At 47.2% G+C, this 26,031-nt stretch overlaps 2 protein-coding genes across 8 annotated transcripts in view; one reads left to right on the forward strand and one right to left on the reverse strand.

The window, feature by feature from the left end:
* The window catches only part of LOC105677049 (autophagy-related protein 16-1), a 260,615-nt gene that overhangs the window by 173,614 nt on the left and 60,970 nt on the right, over positions 1–26,031 (forward strand). For 2 of the 5 annotated variants that reach the window (XM_067357544.1, XM_067357548.1), the window contains one exon: positions 9,487–10,219. The exons of 1 other annotated variant lie outside the window; for it this stretch is intronic. In XM_067357544.1, coding sequence (XP_067213645.1) covers positions 9,487–9,579 — 93 coding nt within the window. In that variant the 3' untranslated portion in view covers positions 9,580–10,219. Of the gene's footprint in view, positions 1–9,486; positions 10,238–26,031 lie in introns of those variants that run through there. 2 more of the 5 variants (XM_067357542.1, XM_067357549.1) reach the window with 2 other exon arrangements.
* LOC105677048 (uncharacterized) overlaps positions 1–26,031 on the reverse strand; it is a 278,448-nt gene that overhangs the window by 24,437 nt on the left and 227,980 nt on the right. The gene's annotated exons all lie outside the window — the stretch shown is intronic.

A 26,031-nucleotide genomic window follows, 5' to 3' on the forward strand; every position in this document is an offset into this window, starting at 1 on the left:
AACGGTGGCCGCGAGGAGAATGAGCGAGCGAGATTCTCTCGACTGCCAGTATTACGTAGAAACAGAGCTATAGGTTCAAAGATGCACACGTACGGCGCGATATAAAGTCGTATCTCCCTCATTGCTATCTTGGTCGTAATTCTCCCTAAGTCGCGCTGCACGGGCATGCGAGAATTGCGCGGTCGGCAGAAGCGCAGTCGCTGTTGCCGTTAAGCACAACACGTATATATCGCACACATACACACACCCTCACGCACGTCAGTAGGATATAATTTAATGGTCGGTCTTCCGTGTTGCATGCGCGTCCCTATCTCTCTCTCTCGTGGTAACGACATCCCTTTGCCGACGGCGTGCGAACACCGTGACGGAAAATGACGCGACGCCGGGGTGAGGCCGCGCGCAATGACGAAGAGTTAAGAGAGAGATTCGCGCCGCCAGTCGCGAAAGTAAATGTCCCTTCAAACACTCGCGACGCTCGACCATGTTTTAAACGAACCGGGTTGTTAACCCCGGCCTTTAACGCCAAAAGCGCGTGCGTTCGTATTTTCGCCGCGTTCCCAACTTTTTCCTGCCTCGCGGCGCAACCTCCTTTTCACGAGAGAGAGAGAGAGAGAGAAAGAGTTTTGCGGCGCCGCGGTAATTACGGCCGGATGACTTTTATAAAGGTACCGCGGCCGTGATACCCGGCGATTTAGCAAATAAACAGCCGCGAGAGCTGGCCGTCGCAAAATATGAAACGCTTAGACCCGCGATATATGCAGCGGCGGTGCGGCGGGGATGGCGAAGATAGATGAAGGCGACCGTGCGGCACGAATGATTTACTCGGATTCCCGATCGTCGAGTCTAAATGATCGTCGTCCAGGAGCTACCGGTTGTTCACAGCGTACTATCGTGTGTGGCGGTCTACGTGCGATTGCAATGGCTGCCTGGAAAGGCTGTCACTGCCATCAAGCGGCCGCAGGAACTGCGAGATCGGCGACGGGGGTGGCGCGATATCTCCCCAGCAGGGGTTTCAACCCGCCGAGATGAGTACGGACGATTGTGACCGCCGCCGATTGTACGCTGAGTGCACCTACTGTCTCATACGCTTAAGGCGCGTCGGAGATACGCTGGCGCGGAGTGGTCATTCCACGGACATTGATTCCTTACGCTCGTAAATCACAGTTTGAAGGAAATCCACCGTGAAATTCCTCTCGCTGCCGTGCTCGAATATTATCACTATTAAAGGTCACGGCGTGTCCATTAACATCAATTGATGTGAAATATTATATACACGAGAGAAACCGCAGAACGCAGGCCGTCATTTCATTACAAAACATAATTTCATCAAATTTTTAATCGCTTGTGGGGAAATTATTAATTAAGATTTTGATTTTATTTCTAGGAAAGATTTAGCTGTCGTTAATAATTAGGTAGTTTTATTGCATATTTTATAACAGTTTATTTAATATATTACCGTCTATACTAATTATCTATCAATTATTTTTATCGAATTATCCAATATTACCTCTGCAAATTTGTTGTATATAATTTCCATCTTGCGCGCGCAATAACTATGTTTTTTTACAGTTATAACGCACGTCGTTGCGTCGCGAATATTCATTGTCGTTTACTTCTTGGTAAAGCTCTTCTCTGATGCATTCTTAAGAGACAGCATGGAAGGACAGGTTAATGCGCGCTTAAACATCACAGGAAATCCTTCCCTTTTTGTTGTTCGCTGGGATACGCCAGCGTTGTATCTTCACGAGAATATCACGGCGCAGACTTTTAGTAAAAATATCTATAAAATCGCAACTTGTATCTCACAGTGCGCTCCCAGCGCAGACTCTAATGCCGCTAAAGCGCAGGAGTAAATAAGATAATATCGTGTGCGTGGCAATTTTTATTTTCTACTATATTTATAATAAATGCAACTATTTACATTTTGCTACGCGAGAAACTATCTCACGAGCGCATTACAGAGATTAACGTGAAAAAAGGGAAGAAAAAAAGAAAAGAAAAGGATTAACAGAACAAGTGCACGGGCGACGGGTCGTTTTGCTCTGCTTAAGGATATTACGCATCAAATACAAATCCTACAGTCCTTGATCACCGCGAAACACGATATGCAAGCGATACGCGGCGGTAATTGAAAGACTAGCGTAAGAACGCGAAGGCGGGGTGTTCCAGCTAATTAACGGGCGCTCGTGTCCGCTGGAATATCGACATAACTGATGGGAGTAGGAACTTGAAAATCTTCTGAATCGGTAATCACGACTACCACCGTAACGGAGCGCCGCGCCGTCGCACGGCCATTCCGCATAATTTTACCCTCCTGAGGAATTTCAAGAGCCAGACATACCATGCTTTCAACCAAAGCTCCTCGACGCCTTGGCCGGCCCCGCGGGGGAAACCATAGCAAATCTCTCGATCGCGGGCATTCACGCGGAATGCAATTAACGTTCGTGGAGAGCGTTTATCAGCAAAAACGAACCTATTCCCCTTAACTCTTTTCCTCCTTGTTTCTCGGATCTCTCCTTCTCTCTCGATTTAACTCGTTTCTCCTCATCGTTTCTAGTCATCGTTACGGCTAAACTTTCCTTATTACGAGGATCGCACAACCATCGGTTTACGTTAGCAGATCGGTTGTAATTTCAAGTAGTATCCGCAGAAATTTATTCTTTCAGACGGCATTTAACCCTTTCTGCAAAATTATAGCAGTGATTCTCTCATGTCGAATGCATTAACCCGCAAATTCAGCGTACATAAGGGAACAATTTCTGAAAGTGCGCCTATTATATCGCAAAAACCGTCAAGAGAAGATAAAATCTCCAAACAAACGTGATAATTCATTGTTAATTTATCACATTATAGAAATAATTGTTTCTACGCAGAGATTGATTCAGCACTATTACATATTGAATTAGAGCTCACATATGGTTCTGACACTGAACAATTGTTAACGACGTGTGTACGAAGAGAAAGGCGGGACATAATAATAAGATATTTCACTCCGGACGGAGCTAACGCTCGGAGATTCGAACTATTCATCCGGACCGCGCGCCATAGATTGCACATCGCGGCGTACCATCTTAACGCCCACGCCTAAACCCGAAGCTCGCCAGCCGCTAACGATTTTCTAGCGTGCCCGCTTATCGCGTGATTAATGACACGCGAATGCAACGACGACTTAATCCTTCCGACGTCCGCCTTTCGCGCACTATCGCCAACGCAACCACCCGCGGATGTCTTCGAACAGATAACGCTGAGGAGAGCAAGTGGAGGAGGAGGAGAAGGTGGAGAGCAGCGTATACGTCGGCTCTAACGTATGAGCTGACAATAGACGCGGAAGCGGCGCGCTTAGACGCGGAGGATGAATGTTACATGAATTCCTGCTACGGGTCCACGATTGTCCGAGTCGCCCGCGTGCTCGCGACGTGACGGAAAAACATTACTCTTTGCTGAATTGCCGTAATTCGCGGGATATCGCGCCCGTATCCGCGCGAGGCACGAGCTGCATACGCCGCGGACGGAGATACGCATCTACTACGCCGCTTCTATGAGCCGGAAGCAATTGCTGTTACGCAGGGAAGCTAAGCGGATATTATTCAGGCCAAGTTCAGTCTATTCATCGCGTACACGTGTAGTATCGCCTCGGACATCGGCCAGCAAAAGATTTCCGTTGAGCAACAAGAGACGTTAGCGCGCCGTACAGGATGATGTTACGGTTGCCGCGTAGATGCATCAATCTACATCCCGCAGCCCCGGATCCTGCGGAATTTCCGGGCGGAAGGTGAAGTGTAATCGCTGCCGCACGAACTAACCCCGTGTGCAAAGGAGTCTCTGATGACTGTTTAGTCAAACGAACGCCGGTCAATTTACATTTTAATAGCTCGTGCGGGCGAGGCAGCGCCGTGGGATGGACGCTATTCGGCGTACGCGCCTGTAACAGCGTTGCTACCCCTCCGTGCTGTGTTCCTCGTCGCTCCGTGCGTTAAGGTGATAAGAACCACGCCAGAATGACGACGATTCCCCGAGGACTGCGACGCGAGACGAGGCGGAGAGGGACGGACGCGATTACGGCGCAATCATCCCCGACATCGACGGCGTTCTCTTTGACCTTTTTTTCTTCTCTCCTCTTTTCGGCTCCTTCATCTTTTTCTGTCTGTCTCGTTTCCTCCCTTTTTCCTCCTTTGCCGAGCTTCCGTCGCTACTTCGACGCCATTCGGAAGCACCGCCTAACGATCAGCCATCCTCTTTGCAACCACCATAGCTCCCCTTTGTGACGCTCACACATGAGAAAGAGAGAGAGAGAGGGGGGGGGTGGAGGGATTCCGCATGAGCGCTTGAAAAGCCGATGTCTGTTGCGGAATTTGGCCGGAACGGAGGCTCCGTCTCTTTGCTAGATTCAATGGTCGGTTGACCGATTTGAGACTAACGAGGTGCTCTTTCTCATTGCTACGAACCGCAGATCCGGCCACAGCGGCAAAAACAACTTACGGTTAGGATCGACTGAAGTCGTCAGGAGCGAAACTCTTCTTCCGACTTCTTTTCCGCCCAATTATCAACCGATGTTCAAGCGTTTATAGCTTTTTCCATTTTTTTTCGCTGCACACATCGTATGTTCGATCATCTGCTCTGGGAGATAACGAGAAATTTATGAGCTCCTCGGTAATAATTGTGTAACTCTTGAGTAATATACATCTTCCAAAAAACTTTCCAGCACGACCACTCATCCTTAAATTACCTTTGTCCTAGCTTCGCCTGCACACGTCACGCATTAATCTTATTATCCCGCTTTCATTGGTTGAAAGTAAGTGTATGAGTCCGAGACTGCACGTGAGTGATTTATAGCCACTCGGAGAGTTCTCGCAGTATATCTTGGATATCCTGTATTTGCTCGCGGCCTGGAATAACTTTTCTCCTCGACACCGGGCCGAGTATTGAAACGAGCTGCGGAAGGAAAAGCGCCAAATAACAATTATCTCAGCGGCGCATTAATAGACGCTGAATGCGCAGGGTCGGATATAATCGGGCTGAGTATTTCTTGCCGCTTTTCTATATTGCTTGAAATAAGCGGTTACGCCGTCGTTCTGTACGCGCAATGATATCTTGCGTCTGACTGCGCGGGGCTTCGCGGAGAGAATCTCTTTTTGTTCCCTTGTCGATACCCAATCGTTCATTCGGCAGAAAATTGACTTTGATGGATATTATACGCGATGCGCCGCGCGACGGCAAAAAAAGAGCAGAAGCACTTCCACGAATCATCGTCGGACTGGATTACTTTCGATAATTCACTAGACGACGGAATTACTCGTTCTTTCGTAACTCGGCGCCTCGATCACGTTCCCCGCCTCTTTCGCAACTGAGTTCCGTTTTCCTTTTAATTTTCTTTCTTCTCGACGCGATTATGTATATAGTGCTGCGCGAACGCGAGGCTTTCGCAATCTTTAGCGATCGGCGAGCGTAAGCGAATAGTTTTTGAAATCACGTGAAAACTAACGGCGAAAGGAAAACAAAGAAAATTACGTGGCGTTTCTCCGTTGGTGTGCAGCAGCGCACGTTTCACCTTTATCTCATCGATCGAGAGTCAAAAGAATGCGCTTTGCGGCAAGCATAGAAAACGCGAGTACGTAGAACGAAGAAAATCCGGACATTTATGTTCTTCGTTAGCAGTGGAACAGAGAGAGACATTGCGTCTGGGAGGCAAAGGAGTTAACTTGAGCCGATCGGAACATCTACCTCGTTGAAAAAGGAAATGTTCTGCGTTGCAAAGAGCGATTCTTTCAGGACGCATCTTGCGCGGACACTTTAACCCGAATATATAATAATATCTCGCGAATATAGAATATATAATACATTCAGATATCTCGTATAAGATTAAAAAATTCCATTTTATAAATTACTATGCTGGATTTAATATGACAATAGTTAGCACATTTTAGCTGTTGACAATTGTATGATGTGCTCTTTGTGAAGAACCAATTAGAGCGACAGGAAAATGCTGGAGACAAAAGCAAATAGCTGTAACAAAGCCTGAATTTCTCCAATAAGCGAACATTTTTACATTGTGTATTGTTATACACATAATATAATTTGATTTTCAATGTACGTCAAATGAAATTCTTTTGTTGAAACTCTTTGAAATAAAATTGTAAAATCACAATTTATACGTTTATCTATACATTTTATAAAACAATTATAGAAATAAATTTGTTTCTAAAGAGACCGTAAAATAAATTAGACTGCAAAATCAATTTTCATAGTACGGATAAGTGCTTTTAGTTTGCTCTACTTGCAAATCTTTGGGGGGGAAAAAAAAAAAAAAATACAATTCACAACCGGAGCGTGCAATTCGTAGCACAATGTAAAGGGACGAATCGAGAATAGATTCTACGGCAAATCGAAAAAGTGCTGGGACCATTTGGAAGATAGATTTTACATTCGGCCAGTCCGGAATAAATACTTGATTCGAACGCGCGATTACGAGGGAGACGCCGCGAGAAGAATGGACGAGTAAAGTATTCCCGTGGGAGGCGGAAAGGGGAACGGAAACGCTGCTGGTCAGTTGCGACGCGCCGGCTTATAGGCGCGTCGCGCCTTCCGAACGTATGCAGAGAGTACGTACCTAATGTGGCAGTTGTGTGGTTAATGCTCGTTATCTCGGCGTGTCGACTATTTAATGGTCCTCCGTAATGGTCGGCCCGACGATATATTGTCCATTTCTCGTAACGCGCGCGCGCCCGAGCGCTCCTAACTCGTCCTCCCAATCTACGGCATTATTCCCGACGGTTATTTTAGCGGACTGGTGCCCCCTAGACGATTTGCATAGGGAAATCGCGGTGCCCCTTTGACGCGCCGCACATCACGTCGCGTCGCATGCAGCGCATGCATGCACGCTCGCGTCCCCGTTGCGAGTCATGCAGCTTCCGTTCGCCACGCTTCTGCAGAGGACAGATCGCAGAGGCGACGAGACACGATGCGAAATCAATATTAGGCTAGAGTGGCCGTTGCCCCCCTTCCTCCCTCCCCCCCCCTCCCCCTCTCCGCCATCCCGGAAGAATTACGAGACGACGTGTCGGTTTTTCTGCCACGGTAGATCGTATTACTCGCGGTTGATTCGGTCCCTTCGACTTCATCTATCTTTAGTCGGCTAAATGAAGCGAGCGCAAAGAACGCTCAGAAAAACAAAGATGCGGAAGATAGATGCATCCTGGAATTCCACTTATATCAGTTCGGTCTTTTCATCTTCTTCCGTGTTTCGAAGAGGCTCGCGGAATTCTTTTGATTTTCGATTTGCTAGGTTATCAAAGTTTTTTTTTTTTTTTTAACATTAAATGCATTACAAGTTACTTCTTTTGCATCTATTTAAAAATTCAGCCGTGTCCACAATAGCGCATTTCCAATTTGCGGTTATAGCGCGATGGTAAACAGAGTTTCATCTCGTTCAACAGCATCGCAAAATTACGCTACATATTTAAATGATGCCAAGCGGGTTGATGATATATGGCAAATGCATATTAATGTAATCGATCCAAGTTTCCGCGCGCAGAGTGCACAATTCCCAGGTTGACTGGCGTAGAAACCATTTACATAATCCCGAACTTTTATTCTTTATCTTATGAAATCTGCAGGAAGTTTTTCACTTTATAGAATCTGCTCAATCATAACGCTACGCGAACATGAGCTCTTTCTATATTTTACCTGTTCAGAAAATCAGGCCGCAAATGTAACTTTAGAAGGAATTATTATCGATCTTAATTTAATTTACAATTGAATGAGGAGCGCGAAAAAAATTCACTCGTCCCTCGAAACTCGGTAAATAAGATTCTCCCGTCGCGGTATTGTGATGGAAACTAGCTTCTGAAGATACAGAAATATCGTCGTGTGTACAAAAAGAGCAGGCGTTACGGATGGAGTCGATTTTACAGTGCTACTTTGTTGCATTGTACCGTCCGTATAGAAGTGCCGCGAAAAGAAATAGCATAACTATGCTAATATACTCAATGAACTATGCCCACATATTTCTCGTCACTCTCCGCAACGAAAGGCCCCCCTGTTGCGGTGTCTATTGCCGTCCACAATATGCATAGGCGTATAAGACATAAGGCACCTCCCCGCGTGAAGGCCGTGAGAATTTTCGTGATGCTGAGGAACGCGGATACAGCGGCGAATGAGTAACGAGACATTCTTCAGAGAACGTGAAACATTAAACAGAAGATAATTATTTCGATTTATTAACTATTCGCGCGAATCGCACGCTATGAGACAATTTATGACACTTCATGCATTTGAGAAACACTTTGTACAATGAACCTGCGCGCTGCAGAATTATAGTCGCACGGTCGTTCACGATTAAAACTTAAGTCTTGTGCTATGCTTAAACAATATATAGCGTGTCTCTCTTGGGTGGATTAATTAATATTCTCGATAACCGTGCAATCATTTTAATCCCATTCCGATGAGTAATATGTAAGAAAGAAGCGCAATCAGAACTTGAAATTAAATCGTATTAAATCGGATTACGCTGAGAATTTTATTTTTAAACACGCTGCAGCATAATGTCATAGCTTGTGACCGATTGGAATCACGATACGCAGAAACGTTTTAATATTGTCAGTTTTATAATAATATCGCAATAAATACGTGATAGTACGTTGTTTGTGTAATCAAGAGGCAGAGATACGAGGATCATTTGTGTTGCATCAGACAACAAAAGTTTAACAATTGGCACGCAGTCGCATATGGCTGCTTCTTGATTTTAAATTCGTTAAGATAGCGTTTCATCTTCAATTAATGGCGGCGGCCGCGACTTACCGACAATGTTTATGTACATTATGCTGCGTACAGAGGAGGAAGAGGTGAAAGCTGAAAGCTGAAATAAATTGCCTCCTTTCGAGCAATCATGAAAACCGCGTCGCCACTGCACAGCTCCTTTTTACTTCCCACTTCTCGCGTCTTTATTCCCGTTCGCGCATGGGATGGCACAAGCGACTATTAAAGCGAGATGAGGTACACAGCAACGCTAATTGTCATCTTTCCGCCTAGCCAGCGTTTGGCACCTGGTAAAGCCGTTCTCAACGATGAAAGGACGTACTGTAATAACGACGTTGTCGCATGTTGTAATCGACATACATCATCATTGACAGCACAATGTGGTATATTCATGCATGGGAACCGTGAATTAAAGTTAATATCGGGTTCCGCACTATGCCAGCCTGCGGTGAATCAAGCATTTTCGGCAATTAGCTCGCACCACGCCTTCCGACATGAGCAATAAAGTTTCTTAATCGGTTTGCTGCGATAATAATCGAGTTTGGCCGGCAAAATCCCGCCTGTCCGATTAAAAATAAGACTAGCATGATCGGTTAAATATTAGTAAGTTACGCGAAAGTGCAATCAATGCACGGAGATTTCACACACGCGCGATGCCCGCCCCTGCGAATTATTTTTAATGTTTATTTTTAATGAATTTCTAACAAGAATTGCTTTTTGTTTTTGTTACAGGTAAGTTTGCGAGTGCGGGGAGGATTACGTGTGGAGCATCGCGGAAAGCCAGGAGGGAACGTACACGGTATGTGTATCCGTGTACGTGTGTGAGACTAGACGTATATCCGGATGTATTCCTTTCCATCTTGCGGCATAAGCTCGAAACGTCGACCCATCTGTCGGCTTTGCGAGATAAAGTTCTAGTATGACACTTGTTACGCAAATATGACACTATTACTTTTCCCGCGCGCGAGGAGACGTCCGTTAAAAATGACTCTCGACTCTATTCCGGTTCAACAGATGGGCAGGGTAGACGCGATGAAAATTTCCTCTCACGCGCGCGCTTTACCTTTGTATTGAAAAGTATGAGTTTATTATTATTTTAATATAAAAATATAATGGAAAAACTTAAATTTATTTCCTTAACAGTGGAAAAGTATTTATCAAATCAAGTTTATACCGGTATTTGCTTAAACTTTAAACAAATATTTAAGAAATACATTATTAGCGTGATAAAAGGAATAAAAACTTTAATCGAAACACTAATAGGACAAATTCCATGAATGCAATCTTTAGATTGCCGATAGCCAATTATATTAGTTAGTTAATTCTCTCTAACGAAGGAAAAAAATTATATTTACGCGAGACAAACTGAACACGAAAATATAAATGATATCTTCTTCTTGCTTCGTTATTTAACTGCAAACGTACTATGATAAAATAAGATGCCGAGGAAAATATACTTTTTATGTTTAGCGACGATAAAATTGCTTTGATCAAAAGGAACAAGGTAAAAGGCTATTAATGAGCACAGTAATGTCTTTCTTAATTTTCGCGTCCTTTCTTGCTGAAAACTCGACCAGGATAAGCGAGTCTTTTGTGCGAATGATAAAAAGCCCGACTCAATTAAAGTCTTGTACAGCGGAGGAGGAGGCGACATTGCGAATCACGCTTTCCGTGCTTAAATCCCCAATTTCACGGCTACCTTCGTATCGAGCTGAGCGTGACGCGCCTCGATCGTTTCCGTGACATTTTTCTTGCTCGGCACGCGAAGCCGAGCGGAGTCGTAAAGTCTACAGGAAATCGGAGCAGAGTTAGGATAACCCGAACCGTGTAGCTTTCAGTGTGTGTATATACCTGATACTCCAAGAGATTCCAAGAGAGTTTATGAGAGATCGCGAGTTTCTGTTAAATAATTTGTTGAACACATTGATTTAATCTTCGACGTGCTAGAGCTTTCGCGAATAACATTCATGTTTGATTTGTATAATAAATAATGAAAGCTACACGATAAAAATTTACAAAACGAGCTCTGTGAGTTATACGATACTAATTTACTTTGCACTTGTTAATACTTTTTTTTTTTACGCAACACAATGTTGAAGAAATTGTAGGAGTGAACAATTATACGCCAATTTACACCGTCGAAAAAGCATGAATTAAGCGCATGTGTAGCGTAAGACGAAAAAATAGAGAATGAAACGGCTAAAAAGAAAGAAAGTGCAAAAGGGCGGGGAAAAAGATAGAAAAGGGAGATCGGGTCGACGCGAGCGGAACCAGTGAAAATCGCTGCTTTACGCGGATCATAAAAGTTACAAGAGGGCAGGAAATGCAAGTGCTCCGGCTGCATATCTTTCTCTCTTCCTCTCTCTCTTCCCCGGCCGTCATACCTCGCTTCCTCTTTTCGAGTAGTTATATCGCGGGGGTCAGAGCTAACACGGCAGCGCGCAGCGAGCAGCGTCGGGAACAGTTTGCCAACTCGTTGAGCGAGACTCGGGCTCGATAGGCTGCCTGGGCTGTGCTCGCAGCCGAGCTGCGGCAAAGAGCCGGTCCGTTTCGGTTCTTTGCTCCGTTCCGTCGTTCGCGTTCCATCGCGCTCCCGCGCCCCGGTAAAACACGCCGGTCGGTTTTTGTACTTTTACATCAAACGTTCATCCCACCGCGCGCGATATACATCGCCACCGATCTTTTCTATCCACTTCCGGACCCTCCGCTAACCAGCCGTATCTCTCTTTCTCTCTCGTCTTCTCGTCTCCTCCACGACAACAAATCGACACGGAGCCGCGAGGTGCGGGCAACACGAGACAAAGAAGAGAGAGAGAGAGGGAAAAGAGAATCCTGAAGGAGACGGGTGAACGTCGAACCCGGCAGTGGTACGGCAATCACGGGATTGTTACACATACCGCCGTCGTTCCGCCAGCCATCGGCTTCGGCATTAGCTCTCTTCCTCTCTCTCTCTCGTTCCTTCGCTCTCCGTTCCGTATCTCCCGTCGCTCGTACTCTTCCTCTCATCTACCAGCCAGCTCAGCCGTGCCGGAGCTATCTAGCCCGCTGGCAGGATACATCCGTCCGTACAGTTCCGGACCGCCATCGACACCACCACTAACTCGGTCGGCCGCTACACGTACCACGCGCGGCGCGGAGACCGCTGCTACGAATACCGAGCACGAACTTTTCAGCGGGACATGTTCGTGCCGCATTCTGGTCCATCCAAACGTGCATCCGGGAAGAAAGCTACTCTATTACCTCCAAATTGACCTTCAAGAAAGTACGTTTGAGAGAGAGAGAGAGAGAGAGAGAGAGAGAGAAAAGACGATGGTCTACACCTAGCCGCTCTTTCCGGGACAATATACGATTAGAACGCGTCGCGCGGGAACGATCGCGTTTTCTGCTGACCGTAGAAATCGCACCGGACAGAGTAGATGGCCTTGCGTCGAGAGACGCGCGCCTGAAAGCTGCTTTCAAACTACGTCTTTATATCCTTTCTTTTTCGAATTCAAGTCGGGTGCCAAGTACAATAAAAATCCTGCGTTATACATCTGTAGCTGTTGTAAATTGATAATCAATTACACAATAGTAATTTTTAATTTTCGCAAAATTAAATAAAAATTGGATGTAACATTGAATTTATAAAAAAGCCAAAGCGTTAAATTCTTATGTCATTTAATTTAATTACGTCTCTAATTATCCTCTTAAGGAATAATAGCAAACCGGTTGTTCCGCGCGAATCCAACGATAACTGCCAGCACTCATCTGACTTCAAAGTCCGCGAGCGCGTTCGAGCACGTTTTATTTTTCCGTGGAGTCTCCCGTGGCTTCGGCCGCGCGAGTCCTTTCGAATACCAGATCAACAAACGCGTTGCGCGATTATGTACGTCGTGCGACCTTGCGCACTTTTTCCCGCCATCATCGAGGCACGTCGTCGCCGTCTTTGTTGTCGCTGTCGTGCGCTTTTTATACGGTTGTACGGAAAAGGCGATGCCGGTGCGCGGCGTCAGCGGATGCGGCCGTCGCTTTATTAGGTATGCATCGGAGTAGACACGGCGGAGAAAGGAGGAGGTGGCGGCGAATAGAGCTCGTGATTCGCAGCCGGCGTTATTAACGTCCGAGCGCTAGAAGCGAGCCCCGATCACATCGCGTTCGTGATAAATCGCTTCGGTGGCTTCCCCCGGCCTCCTGCGCCATTCGCCATTATGTCTTGTACGTTTCATTACAAATTTCCTTTAGTGTCGTTACCCCTGCGCGTATGTGCGCGCACGCCTCACGCAAAGTACACCCGCGAGAATCGCTCGCGAGCGCGAGGGATAGGAAAGGAAGTAGAATAAGAAGAGGGAAGATGTATTTATTGTGGGACGACGTCGAGTGCGCGGACAAGGCAAACGTGAACGCTCTCCCCTACGGACCGCGGGATATTAATTCTTGTTACTCATACGTATCGCCGCGATATCCCATGTGTGGTAGTTGCAACCCGGTAGAAACAAAGAGAGGAAAATGCCATAACGCGGGACCGGCCGCGGTGAACGATCGTATCGGGTGAATAGGATCGGGACGCCGGGCGAGCTTGGCGCCTGATTTCTAATGGGATACCTTGTCGTTAATGCTATCTGTATTCATGATTTCCAATGCGCGTGTATATATACAATATATATGGTATATATACATGTATATATATATATCATATATATATATATATATGGTTATGACTTGCATCTAATTCACGGAAATTCGCATTTCCGCGCGGGGAAAAACCTGCTTCGTTCATTCTCAACGCATGACCGTGCGCGCGATGGATCCGCGCGGCGCGCGAGCATGCATATTGGCTACTTAATTCGCCCGCCACGCATAGTGATGGCGAATGGTATATTCATCATAACCCGATAGCGAGACGACAAGATGGGAGTGAGAATCTGCTACTTAGTCGGCAGAATATTAATGTTCATTACTCGCAACGCGCACCAACACACTCGAATGCGAGATATGGAAATATCTCGCGATATTAATAACATCTTTTCTGACAAGAATAATTTCACTCCTTTGATAGTTGTTCGGGCCAATTACCGAGCTGTATGCCGATTAAAATAGCTATGAAAATTGGCAAATTCATATTCTTGATTTGTTAATCGTGCTTCATTATTCAAAAAACCATTAACAGAATATTGCACGCGCACATTTGCGCAATTGTCGTGAATACGTTTGTATTCTTGCGATCGCTCCGCGCGTATCAGCCATGTATTTTGAATACCGGTCCGCAGCGGGCTTAGCGAAGAAGGCAAGAAAATACATACTAGTCAACGGAGCAAAAAGAAACGAGTATTCGCCGGAGGGAATAGGACAGTGGTGCAGCGCAGCGACGACACGATGATTCGTGGCGTATTTACGACGTCACGATAGTACCGGTCTTCCCATCGCGGTCGGGACATTTGCGTTGCGGCGAATCGCTAATCAAGCAGGCGGTCGGTGAGACGATATCGTCTCATACGGTCGACGTTGTCCCCCCGATCGTTGCCCATTCCCGTCCATTTCATTCTCGTCCGCGCCCGCGTCGTCTTTCTACGAAGGAGGCCGAGGGAAGAGATCCATGCCACTTTACATGCTCGTCGTCTCGCGAGACGTATCCGCGGAACAAACCGATCGTGCGAGCCGGTGAGTGCAACTACCGATGCAACCACGATTGTTCAACTGTCCTCAGCACTCTATGTGTACGCTATCATCGAATTGGTAGTTGCTGTCGAAGCGAGCGTGGAATGTAGGCTATCGACCGAATCCGAGCCGAGAGCGTAACTTGAAACGCGCGCGAGAGAGAGAGAGAGAGAGAGAGAGAGAGAGAGAGAGAGAGTGAGTGAGTGAGTGAGAAGGTACAGCGAGAAGAGACACATTCGCGCGTTGTGTATATATTCGGAAGGGAAGAGAGAGAGAGAGAGAGACACACGGAGAAAGCGGGATCGAGAAAGGGACGGCGTGTGAGGGAATGCGGCCAGACACAACGCGCGGACAAGAGGCTCCTTGCATCGTTCGTAGTTGAGCGGTCGGTAGGTAGATTCAGCCGTTTACGTACACCCCTTGGGCTTGTCATGTGGCGGCTATCGGGCGACCGCGATCGAGAGACCGGCTGTATCCCCAATGCCACCTTGTACTCAGCGGCTATGTCGGATCAGACAGGCATGTGCTCGCCGCTTACCACGATGGGCCCTTCTCTTCTCCCTCCGGTGCTCGTCTCATCACGCCCCCCCCCCCTCCCCCTCCCCCTTCACTCTATTCCCTCTCACCGGTTACTCCCCCGCCGCGTCGTGTCTCCCGCTTCACTCGCCTCCTGCTTTGCATCAAGCGGCCGGCAGCGTCTAGCGGCGACGTCCCACTAGAACGGGTTATTTCGGGCCACGTGGGTGGCTGTCTAACGAGATATACGGTGAACACGTTCCGAAAGTGGGACACCGAGCCCGCGCTGCCCTCCCCCCGAGTGCTCGTTCGGTCGGCGAACTGCACGCCGCTCGTGACGCGTCGCGAATATATGGCAATGATCGCGATGACACTCGGCGATAACCATCGGGATGCGGGTCGCTCGCGCGTTATCGGCGGCAATCGCGGATGGCGTGGACGCGGTGCGCGCGACGCGGTCGAGGGCAGCGGGATTAATGAGTGTGAACGGATACGAGTGGACTCCCGGTATGCGCCGGACGCTATGACCGCGGGAGAGAGGATTCACACAGGCATTCGATCCTTTCTGCTCTCTCCCTCTCTCTCTCTCTCCCTTTCACGCGCACACCATCGTCGCATTGGCACTCGTACCCGAAGCACCACTCGTAAAGTCAAGGATTACTGTTACCGCCGATCGCCGACCTTGCGCCCGCCACTTTGCGTCGCATATGTGTGCGTTTTATGGTGACCCGTGGTATGCGCCGACGAATGAGCGTACGCGCGTGAAGTGCGGCCGTGTGTGAGAGTTTCGTTACGAGCGTCCCGTACGGTGGGTCGCGTACAATGGCAAGCATCGTCGGGTAACGGTGTCGTCGGCGTCGAGGGTGTAGGCCCTCTTCCTTCTACCGGTCCTCCTCGCGTTTACGGTTTTCTCGTCCCGTCCGTGCGATCGCACACTCACGAATATTCGTTCGACCATGTATTTTCCGCGGGCTAATTGCCACGCTAGCAACGCAGGATTATGCGAACGGCCGATGCCGTTAATTCTGCGCGGCGGTTCTCTGCCCTTAAGCACCCTATCCGCAGTCGCGGTAAGGACGAGATCATCGCGGCGAGATGCCGCGTTTAAATACGACGGGCTTCCAGCGCTATTACGCCACGGTGAAATAAATTCCCTCCGTTAAACGGCGCGATGCTTTATCGGAGGGGGCTGAAGGAAAATTGCTGGTGGCCGATCGCCAATCTGCAAATCGATGTTAATGTCAGCGATAATCCCTAGAATGTATCGCGTTCGGTGAAGGCGCTGTGACTCTGGCGTTTTGTTGGAAAAAAAAAAAAGACTCTATTTGCTAAACCTTGACCGACGGGGTCCGGCTATATCGGGCGTGATTTATAGCCGCTAACAAACGATGATGGATCGCGTACATAATCTTTGAGTGTGTTCATAAGCACCAGCTTATGGAATGTAGTAGTAGACAGACTGACAGTTACGCTTTCGCTTTCTAATGGCAGTAAAAGTCGCAAGAAACTATGCTTCGAAAGGACGGTCCACCTATTATCTTATTTTGTATGTATAAGAACCTGACTAGCCCCGTGCTCAAAGTTTTTGCCGCGGTTTGTTATTACTGCGAAGTGAGAAGCGCGATAGTAAAAGTGCTCCAGAAAAATACTTTGCAAATTTGCTGTATTTTTTTTTTTTTTCAAGCGAATACGTATTACGCCGCGAAAAAATATGATATTTTAATATTAATGCATTTACTGCGATAAATCGATGAGAAATGAGCATTTTTTTTCAGTTTTATTAAATATTCAAAGAATTACTTCATTTCTTGCACAATTAAAATTAGATTTGAAATATTAAAATATTCGCAAAGCATTCCGATATTCAATTGCTTTATTTTAAATGTCTCGGTCATTCATTCCAAATTAAGATATAAAATTGCAATATTGCAACGTGAAGCGCATTATCGCAGTAATAACGCATCGCCGTAAATGAATAAAGAATAATTCCATATCTGCAATTCGCGTATTTTCCCGAGAATACGAAAAACCTCAAAGATCCTTCGTTAAACCGAATGTCGACGAGTAATGCAACCATCGGTGCAAATACCCCCTGTCGCCAATATCGTCCGTTCCCCGCAAAGTCTCTTTTCCCCGTCGGACAGTAAAGTTAATCCCCGCTTCAATTTCGTTGCGCAGGCAGTAGCGAGCCATTTGAGGGTTTCTGCACGAGACTGCACGATCCGGATTCGACCTCAAAGTCCGCCGGTGTCCTTCCACGCGCGACGGAACACACGAGGTGGACAGAATCCGTCGGACGGAATCGATAATACGTGCGGGACGGCGGACGAACTTGCGAACGCGAATAAATCGTAGAAATCAGTCACGTACTTCGATCGACCTTGGGAATCACCGTTAAGCCCTTGATCGCAATTTAACCTCGAAGGCCAAGCAATACCGGATCGTGGCGTTCAGACGATTATCCAACCGCGTATACGCGTCAGATTCTCTTCTCTCTCTCTTTCTCTCTCTCTCTCTCTCTCGTATTCATTCGTTCTTTCGCTCTCTCGTCGGTTCGCTCCGAACGAACAAACCGATATGTTCCGGTCCGTTTCGATACTGACCGTAAGTTGCTCGGTGTTCGCGTACACGCAACGTCAGCGGTCGGATATACGAGGATCTCGACGACGCGCGCTCGAGAGTGGTTCGACGTCGGTCCGCGCGTAATTACGCATGTGCCCGTGCGGAACCACGCAACGCAGCTGCGTACTTGGCGCAGCTCGGAAAAATACCCTTGCGGTTTCGCGATAATGCTCGTTGAATGGAACGGAGCGGTCCCCGGCCGAGCGTGTGTCCAACGGTAAATGATTGCGGGGCATACGGGAAGAGGGGGGGCCGAACAAGGGGGGAAAGAGCAGCGCCAACGACGAAATGCGAATCCAGCGTGCGGGGATACCCAGGTGGAAAAAGGTGGTTTACGGGCAGATGCATCGCGCACTACCGCGAGATTGCTGCAGACCAGAATAATTGCGCGTATATCACGCTCCGTGCTCGCGCGAATGAATTTAATTAGGCATATTGGCAGGCCCCTTCCCTTACTTCGAGCTGATGCCGCTGGTGCCGTTGCGAGTGTGTGCGAGTGCGCGCGGGCGACCAAGCGTCGATGCGCTACCGGTACGCGATATTCGAACGATCGCATAGGCGTTCCGCCGGCGTAACTTGCCGAGGCGTAATGGAGAACGGCTGTATACGAGGAAACGTAATCCGTAGTAACGATGATTCGGCGATCCGCTAATCTAAACATTTAGCTACTATTAATGTCCACGAACGTTATACAAGATGCACAGATTGCATAATTAATTTATTAATAAAACTGGAATCTAGCAGGAAAATAAAATTTGATATATAGCTAGAAGACTTTTATTATCTCAGTTTTCGTGTCGTTAAAAGAGAGACGGACACACCGTCGTATGATTTGCCGTTTGCTTAGATCCGATATGAGTTAGCGGAATCACAATCGCGTGCATCCCGAAATAGATTTTCCGCGTGTCTTTTCCGAACTTATAATTTTCTTGCGTGAGGTCGGCCCCCTCGTCGGTAACAAGTCGCTGCTTACGCCGGTCTCGTAGCACGATACGCTCGTGGTGTTGGCGTGGCGCAAGTTATTGCTGAGATTAAACAACTTTGCCGGATGATTGATTGCTTTGTGCTCGCCGGCGTTAAAACCTTTTCACAGCGAGGTACGCTGCCCACGCGGGAGGTGGCTGCTTTATCCGTTCCGTGCCTTCGCTCCGTCTCTATCCACCGCTTTTTCTGGCATCTCGCAACCTACCGACGCGCGGATAACTTACTCGCCGTCTTCGTGTTCCACGCTTTCAACGGTGCCTTTACACCAAAATCCATCTTGTTTGGCTAAGCCGTTTACCTTTATTAATTTTATTTAGTTATTTACGGCTCGACCACGCGTGTGTATCGCCTTCGCCCGACGTGCGTTTTCTCTTCCAACACGTTTCCCCGCCATCCATATATTACTTATTTCGTCGCGAAATCTTAGAACGTTGAAAACCGCACCGCGCGATTCGTTACGCGTCTCCAGTTTCTTAACTATGCGGTAATAATAATTTGCCCTTTTTCCGCGACTCCGCCGGTCCCTCTTTCCGCCGCAATTACCGCGTCAGCGTGTTGTGACTTTTTCACTTGTCGATGATCCAAGTAACCATGAATTTCATACGGTAACAGTCCCTCTCTCTCTCTCTCTCTCTCTCTCTCTCTCTCTCTCTCTCTCTCTCTCTCTCTCTCTCTCTCTCTCTCTCTCTCTCTCTCTCTCTCTCTCTCTCTCTCTCTCTCTCTCTCTCTCTCTCTCTCTCTCTCTCTCTCTCTCTCTCTCTCTCTCTCTCTCTCTCTCTCTCTCTCTCTCTCTCTCTCTCTCTCTCTCTCTCTCTCTCTCTCTCTCTCTCTCTCTCTCTCTCTCTCTCTCTCTCTCTCTCTCTCTCTCTCTCTCTCTCTCTCTCTCTCTCTCTCTCTCTCTCTCTCTCTCTCTCTCTCTCTCTCTCTCTCTCTCTCTCTCTCTCTCTCTCTCTCTCTCTCTCTCTCTCTCTCTCTCTCTCTCTCTCTCTCTCTCTCTCTCTCTCCCTCCCGACTCCGTCTTTTTATATAATTTTCCTACATCCAGGTGCGTATCCGCACACTCGACGAGCGATCGCGGAAAATGCTACGCTGCATCCACGAACGTCGACTGCGTGATGATAATTGCGCGTTGCAGCGCCAGGTAGAAGTGCCGTTGTACATTATAAGCTCGGATTAGCTTACTCTTCATCTGCAACGCCATCGCGTCTTCTATCACTCTTCCCCCACGTTTCCTCGCCCCGCCTCGTTTAACCTATCGTGAACTTTTCGCGTCCTTTCAAACTTTCGTTATCAGACTTCCACCGCACGCGTCTCGATGCCATCGGAGATTTTCTTTTGAGAAATACGCCGTTCCTCGAATTTGCAATCGAGTTTGCGATCAAGCGTTACCGGTAGCTGCGACCGCATCTAGTCACGCGGCTATTTCACGTAACGAGTCACGAGAACAGGAGCAAAAACCGCGTAGCGGGATACCGCACGAAGAAACGTGCGAATGTCGGGGTCATCAACGGGAAAATTAAGAACACGCCAAATTCTAGCTCGCAATCGCCGGGATTATTCCGCAGTTCAAGCGGATTGCGGTACGTTACCACCGATGTACAGCACTATAGGGGCCCATTTACTGCTCATCGCGAGGCACAGTCGAGTGACAAGTCGAGCCACTGAATACAATAGGAAGAGCAAGTTACGACTGTTAATCCGTGACGCGACATTAAACAGCGCGTTCCGCGAATTTATGGCCGGCGTATATCTTCTAACAAGTAGTAGCGTCATACGGCGCGCCGCGGCTTGACCGTTCCTTTGAACGTCACCGGCAACACGCACATGTCTTTTAATAATTAGCGAAAGCTTCAACCATTATCTCGCCTCCTTTGCGCCATTTTCAGCGCGTCAATGAGCGTGAAAAAAAAAAATTTTTTTTTTTTGCTTTTTATTTTTCTTCTTGCGCCGCTGTGCCGTTTCTGTATCTATGGTGCTGTATAAACATTGTTCTGCTTTTGCTGCCGGGAGTTCGACCAAAACTATTCTCTCTGCAGTTTTCTGGGACGTGCCGATGTCCCCTTCGCTCCTTCGCGGTTACTTTCTTCCAACGCTCTTTTCGCCGTACGGCGATCCACGGAGATTTCTCGTGGGAGCGTCTCGACTTCGGGATTGTTGCTGCTCTAAGTAGTTCACCGGCACATTCTACCGAACCGTATCTCGTCTGTTGGCAATCTTTCAAGCGCACGAGAGTGGGACGAGCTGCGGGACGCGCTCGCTCGGACCCTCGAACAATGAATTTCGCACTTATAATTGGACGTGTCGGTGCTATGTCGGGCAGCGTTCCTAACGTTAAGTGCACGGCTAAGCGCACGGGAAGAGAGACCTGTTTTCTTGTAGAACAGCATAGAATCGCGGCAGAGGAACGAGTATCTGTTGTCAGGGAAACGATAATAGTGCTTAATGCACCGAAGAACCTGTAGAATTAAGAGAAACGATGTTCGATGCGTTGCGATGAATTTACAGTTGTAAAATTAAGTTCATTCTACGCGCCGTATTATTTCTTCGATGAGATAGATTGTACACAGTTTCGTTCTATTTTAATTTCAATTTCGTAGACGGGGGAAAAATGTGGCGCATTATAAATATTACGCCGAAGTAATGTAAATGGCGCACGACTTTTCTAATTCATGCGAAAAAACATATACGAAAATCTTCTTGGCATTTTTTTTATATTTCGTAAAGTCCTAGATGATGCGCAATGCCTTTGTGAATAACCGTAGCCAGATACTTCGCTTTCCGATAACCATTTTAGTTTGCAATAAAATGTAAAATGAAAAAGACTCACTGAGCGAGAGACTAGTAGTTCGTTTGAATAAAAGCACTTTGCTTTTACTTCGAGAATATCAGCAAATTCTATGTATCGCCATAGCATCGATAAAATCAGACAACTTTGGAACAAATACTTTTCCTGGTATCACGTAATATGTTTAACATTATATTATAACGAATGATTAAATTTTTCACTTGCTCCAAAGTTATTCAATAAATAAGTAAAATAAAGACGAAGAAGTTCGAACCGCAGTTTCAATCTCTTAAATAATTGTTCAAAATTTATGCCATTTCTATTCTAATTGATTTTTTTGAAAAGTAAATAAACTGACTAAAGATTTATTTAATTCATACAGTTTAATATAAATAAAAACTTTAAATGTAATATATGATATGGTATTATAAAAGAGTAAATATTATATTGTATAATATTAAATTTAAAACTTTTAAATATAATATTTAGAATAGAAGCATCAAAGGAAGAAACTCGCGTAATTCGCCGCTACTGTTCTTTCTGATTATGTCACAATCAGTGTGGCAGGCGTGGCGCGCACATTTTCGTCCTCCTGTCGGGCCAAGAATACTCGGATCATTCCGGCCGCTTCGCAGCTTGCATTCCAAACGTTCTCTTATTGCTCAGACCGCTTTTCCCTCAACGAATCCCGATACTCGACTTCGTGGGACAAAAGCCGGAGCCAGCCTCATTCATGCTGTAGTGTCCTCGACGCCGTTCCGTTTCAAAACGTTAATTTTTTTTTGCGGGAAGTTTGTCACCCGGCACTTCGGCGCAGTCATGGCGCGTAAGTGCTCTTCCTCTCGCCAGCTTCGTCTTTCGAGCAGTCGTCGTCCGTTCGTTCGCGGAATTCGATTTGAACGCGCAAGGGAGATGTCAAAGAGCAAATGTGCAAATCCACAGGATTTTACGGGCCAAAGAGCCCACGTAATAATAATAACGGCTACCTGGATATCAGCTACTTAGGAACGCTCAAGTGCGACGTCGTGCCGTCACGGCGAATAAGAGTTCCGTACAATTATCAGCAATGCAAATTGTCTGAATTCCCGGATCGCCGGAGCTAACCCCGGAGATAAAAGGAATTTCGTGTCTGCCGTTTCCGGGATTCTTCGCTCAAGCTATGTCCGATGTGACGCGCCAGATTAATGATTTCCGGGGGAACCTTCGCCGCCTCCGCCGACGTAGGATTCGAATTTTTCGTCGCAAACTTCTCGCAAGTTTTTATCTGGGCGCCCGGCACTCGCGCGCGCGGCTAAACTTTTCCCCGAGATTTACAACTCGCGCCCCCGCGCACGCGAAAGTTGGCGCGAATCTCTCCGCCGGCTCTCTCACAGTCGCATTCCGCCTCGCCTTATGCACGCACGCATGCAGAAGGTACGTGGATGCACGTACGATACACGCCGGTATCGTACGTGCATCTTACTGTACTTACACGCGTGTTATTCGCATATACGCCGGTACGTGTGTACGTGCCTAGACTGTGCGACCACCTCTTGTGAACCAATACTCTCATTAGGGGGGGAAGAGACCTCATTATACACCGCGCGCCACGGGACCTTGCTACGATTATATTACATTATTGTAATTGATTGCAGCACATGTAACTCCGTGGCGTGATTCTTAAACAATAAACTCATTACCCGGTAACAAGGAACGCCGATACGGCGTACCGGCAGTAATAATCTATCTCCCGTGAACAGCCATCGCCCAGGTTCGAGCCCCCTGTAGCAGCAGAACGATTCTCGAACGACCGATTCGCGTTTGATCGATCGCCCGACCAGTCCCGACGGTCGTAAGCGTGCACAACGATCTCAGTCTCTCTCTCTCTCTCTCTCTCCCTTCCTCGCTCCCGCCTTCCCTCTTTCTCGTTCTTCCTATTCTCCTTTCTGCGCTCAAACGCGGTTCTCCGGTACACACTCATCTGGAGCACATCACTCGAGATGCGCTCAGTCTTTACTATCTGCTCGCAACAAATCACCAATGCATCGGACAAAAGAAATATAAGTATTGTATCTGCTTCCGCAATAGGCTTTCGATTGTATCATTTTCGTACTTTGATCGGCTCTAAGAGATCTCTTCGGTTCTGATAATCGCACAAAAGATATATTTTTGTGTATGGAAAATGATTCGAATAAAATTACATTTTTTGTAAGCGGTAGAAGCTAGAGTATAATGAAATACTTGTCGAGAAACGAAAGGATATTGAAAATTAATTATTGAATCAGTAATTATTTAAAAAATTATATCGAGATAGAAGGGAATAAAAATCATTGAAAAAGAATCCTGTAAAATATGAACATATTTCACGGAAATAAAATTCGCCTCTAGCCTCTGCTAATGAAACGAAAATGGAAAATAATAAAAAGTGAATCGTATTAACCGTTATTAATGATGAGCGTGAATACATATTCTAAATTGCAATACAGCGAGCGCTAATCACCGCAGCGGGTCATAGTTCGAACGTTAGCGAGGATGTTTCCGCGTGATGAAGCGCCTTCGTCGGAAATCAAGGCGTTCCCGTGAAAGAATTCCGCCGCGGAGCGCCGACAATGTCTAATCAGGCGATTGTACAGCGGGAATACCGTTCCCATGGAATGTTAATGCGATCTTCATCGGCGCTTCTTTAGCGAGTACAAGGTCTTACTTCATGCGAGACAACCGGAGCACCACAATGTCCGCGCGCTGGTCTTCGCGATCACACGCGCGCATTGTTGCGCAATATAACGTAATGCCGCGCCGGGTTCTCTTGATTATCCGCGAGCAGCGGTACAGGCGAACAATTGCAGCCGCGCCGCGCGCGGAGGATGCGGCAGCGGAGATTTATCTACATTTAATGAAACAGCCAACTTCCTTCCCGCGATTTCTTCCGCGTTGGATGTCGAAGGCGCGCGAGGGTCACCATCCTGCGCTCTCTTCCTTACCGTTCCGACTTTTCCCGAACGACAGAGTATATATTTATGTAATTTCCTAAGTGTTTCTGCCGCTACACGGCGTTGACCTCCCAGGTTAGACGGGTTATAGCGAGGGAGATTATGCGAACCCTAAGGATGCGCCTCCACTCGCGCAATGATCTCTGAATCCGTGCATTATCTCGCCGTGCATTATCTCGCGGATAAATGTTTCATTGTTGTTCCCCTTTGCCGTGCGGCGGGACCGCGCGCACGTTTCTGCCGATCGCCTCAATCCGATAGCGCGCTCGATTTATACGATTCCAGTCGATATCGCTGTGAGCTCTCGCGCCGAATTATTCCGCGGTGTTTATGAATACGGATGCTCGCGATTAAACAACCTCCCTCCCCCCTTCCTCCTCCTCACTCTCTCTCTCTCTCTCGCTCTCCTGCGGAACGAGCGCGTGTATCAAATAATTATTATTCCCCTATTCAATTAGCAATGCCAATTAATATTAACGTCGCGCACAATTCATAATAAATCGTACCGAAATAAATTAACGCTAATTATTTGACCGAATTCCGCGTGGCGTACGCTGCCTGATCATGCTTCCCGCGCATTGAATCGGATTAAAGGACGTAACCGCAATTAAATATATGTTTATGATCTAACTTTACCGCGAGAATCGGAACGTTAAACGGAGAGGCCGTTCGCTTTGTCGCTATTTTTCGCATCGCATTATTTCTCCGGAGATCAAGCGGATTATGTTTTGCCACCCGGAAATGCCGAAGGCGCGCTTGTTGAAGAAATTTGCTTTGGCAGTTGGGTCGTTCATGCATATATTCACGCCAGCGCTCTCTTTTCCACGGTTTCCTCAAATATCGAGGATCTCAAAACGCATAGTTATACCACTTTTGATACGGTTCCGCCTGGCGGAGGACCTTTCGACCCTGTCTCGGGTCGACACCGAGGCACAGCTCTGGGGGTCGTTGCGAGAGAACAGCTGGCAGAGACCTTTCGCTTTGGAGGCTTTCAAGGTGTGCACATTCACCCGGCACGCTCGCCTCACGGACGCGAACCTTGACGCGTCGGCGTGATACCGCATAAATGCAACGCCACTCTCTATCGAAATCGGAAGACGCGCTGACCCGTTGTCTTCCGCATGCTTGATCAATGAAAAAGTGTCTAATGTCCTGACATTCGATAAAATCAATCTATCAAATTTTATTACAAGACAAAATTGACGGAGGAGTTTTAATAAGGAGCGAGGAAAGTACCGCAAAACGTATGTAATGCGCAATGTTATGTAATACGAATCGAACAGCATGGCACGAGCGGTGCGGTGAATTCGATAGGCGTGCTTCAACTTAACTCAGAGAAAAAAAAAAGAAAAGTCGATTTTTCCGCACACATGAGCTATTGCATCGAGCACGTGTCCCATTCAAAATGCCTGGCGCATTCAAAGAGTGCTTTAAAGCGAGCAAAAATCAGGCGCTCGCCGCGACGTGTGGTAAAAGTCGCGTTTCAAAGGTGAATGTAATTACAGATCAAGAGCGCCGTATAATTGATAGATGGGCTGCGCGGATTAGCATATAAATCAACATATAGTGAATCGTAGAAAGCCTCCAGACCGATAATCATTACTTCCGCGGGAAAAATCGCTAAGTGTCTAACGGTCGATCGCGGCACAAGAAATCATTCTTGTCTAGACGCTTACTTGTACCGGCGATAACGATCGAAGAAAGAGAATTGGCAATAACGATGAGCGTATAAAAACGCCTCTTCACAGACTAGAAAGACGTTGGGCG

This window comes from Linepithema humile, chromosome 6, assembly GCF_040581485.1.
Source record: "Linepithema humile isolate Giens D197 chromosome 6, Lhum_UNIL_v1.0, whole genome shotgun sequence".
Taxonomy (NCBI): Eukaryota; Metazoa; Arthropoda; class Insecta; order Hymenoptera; family Formicidae; genus Linepithema; species Linepithema humile.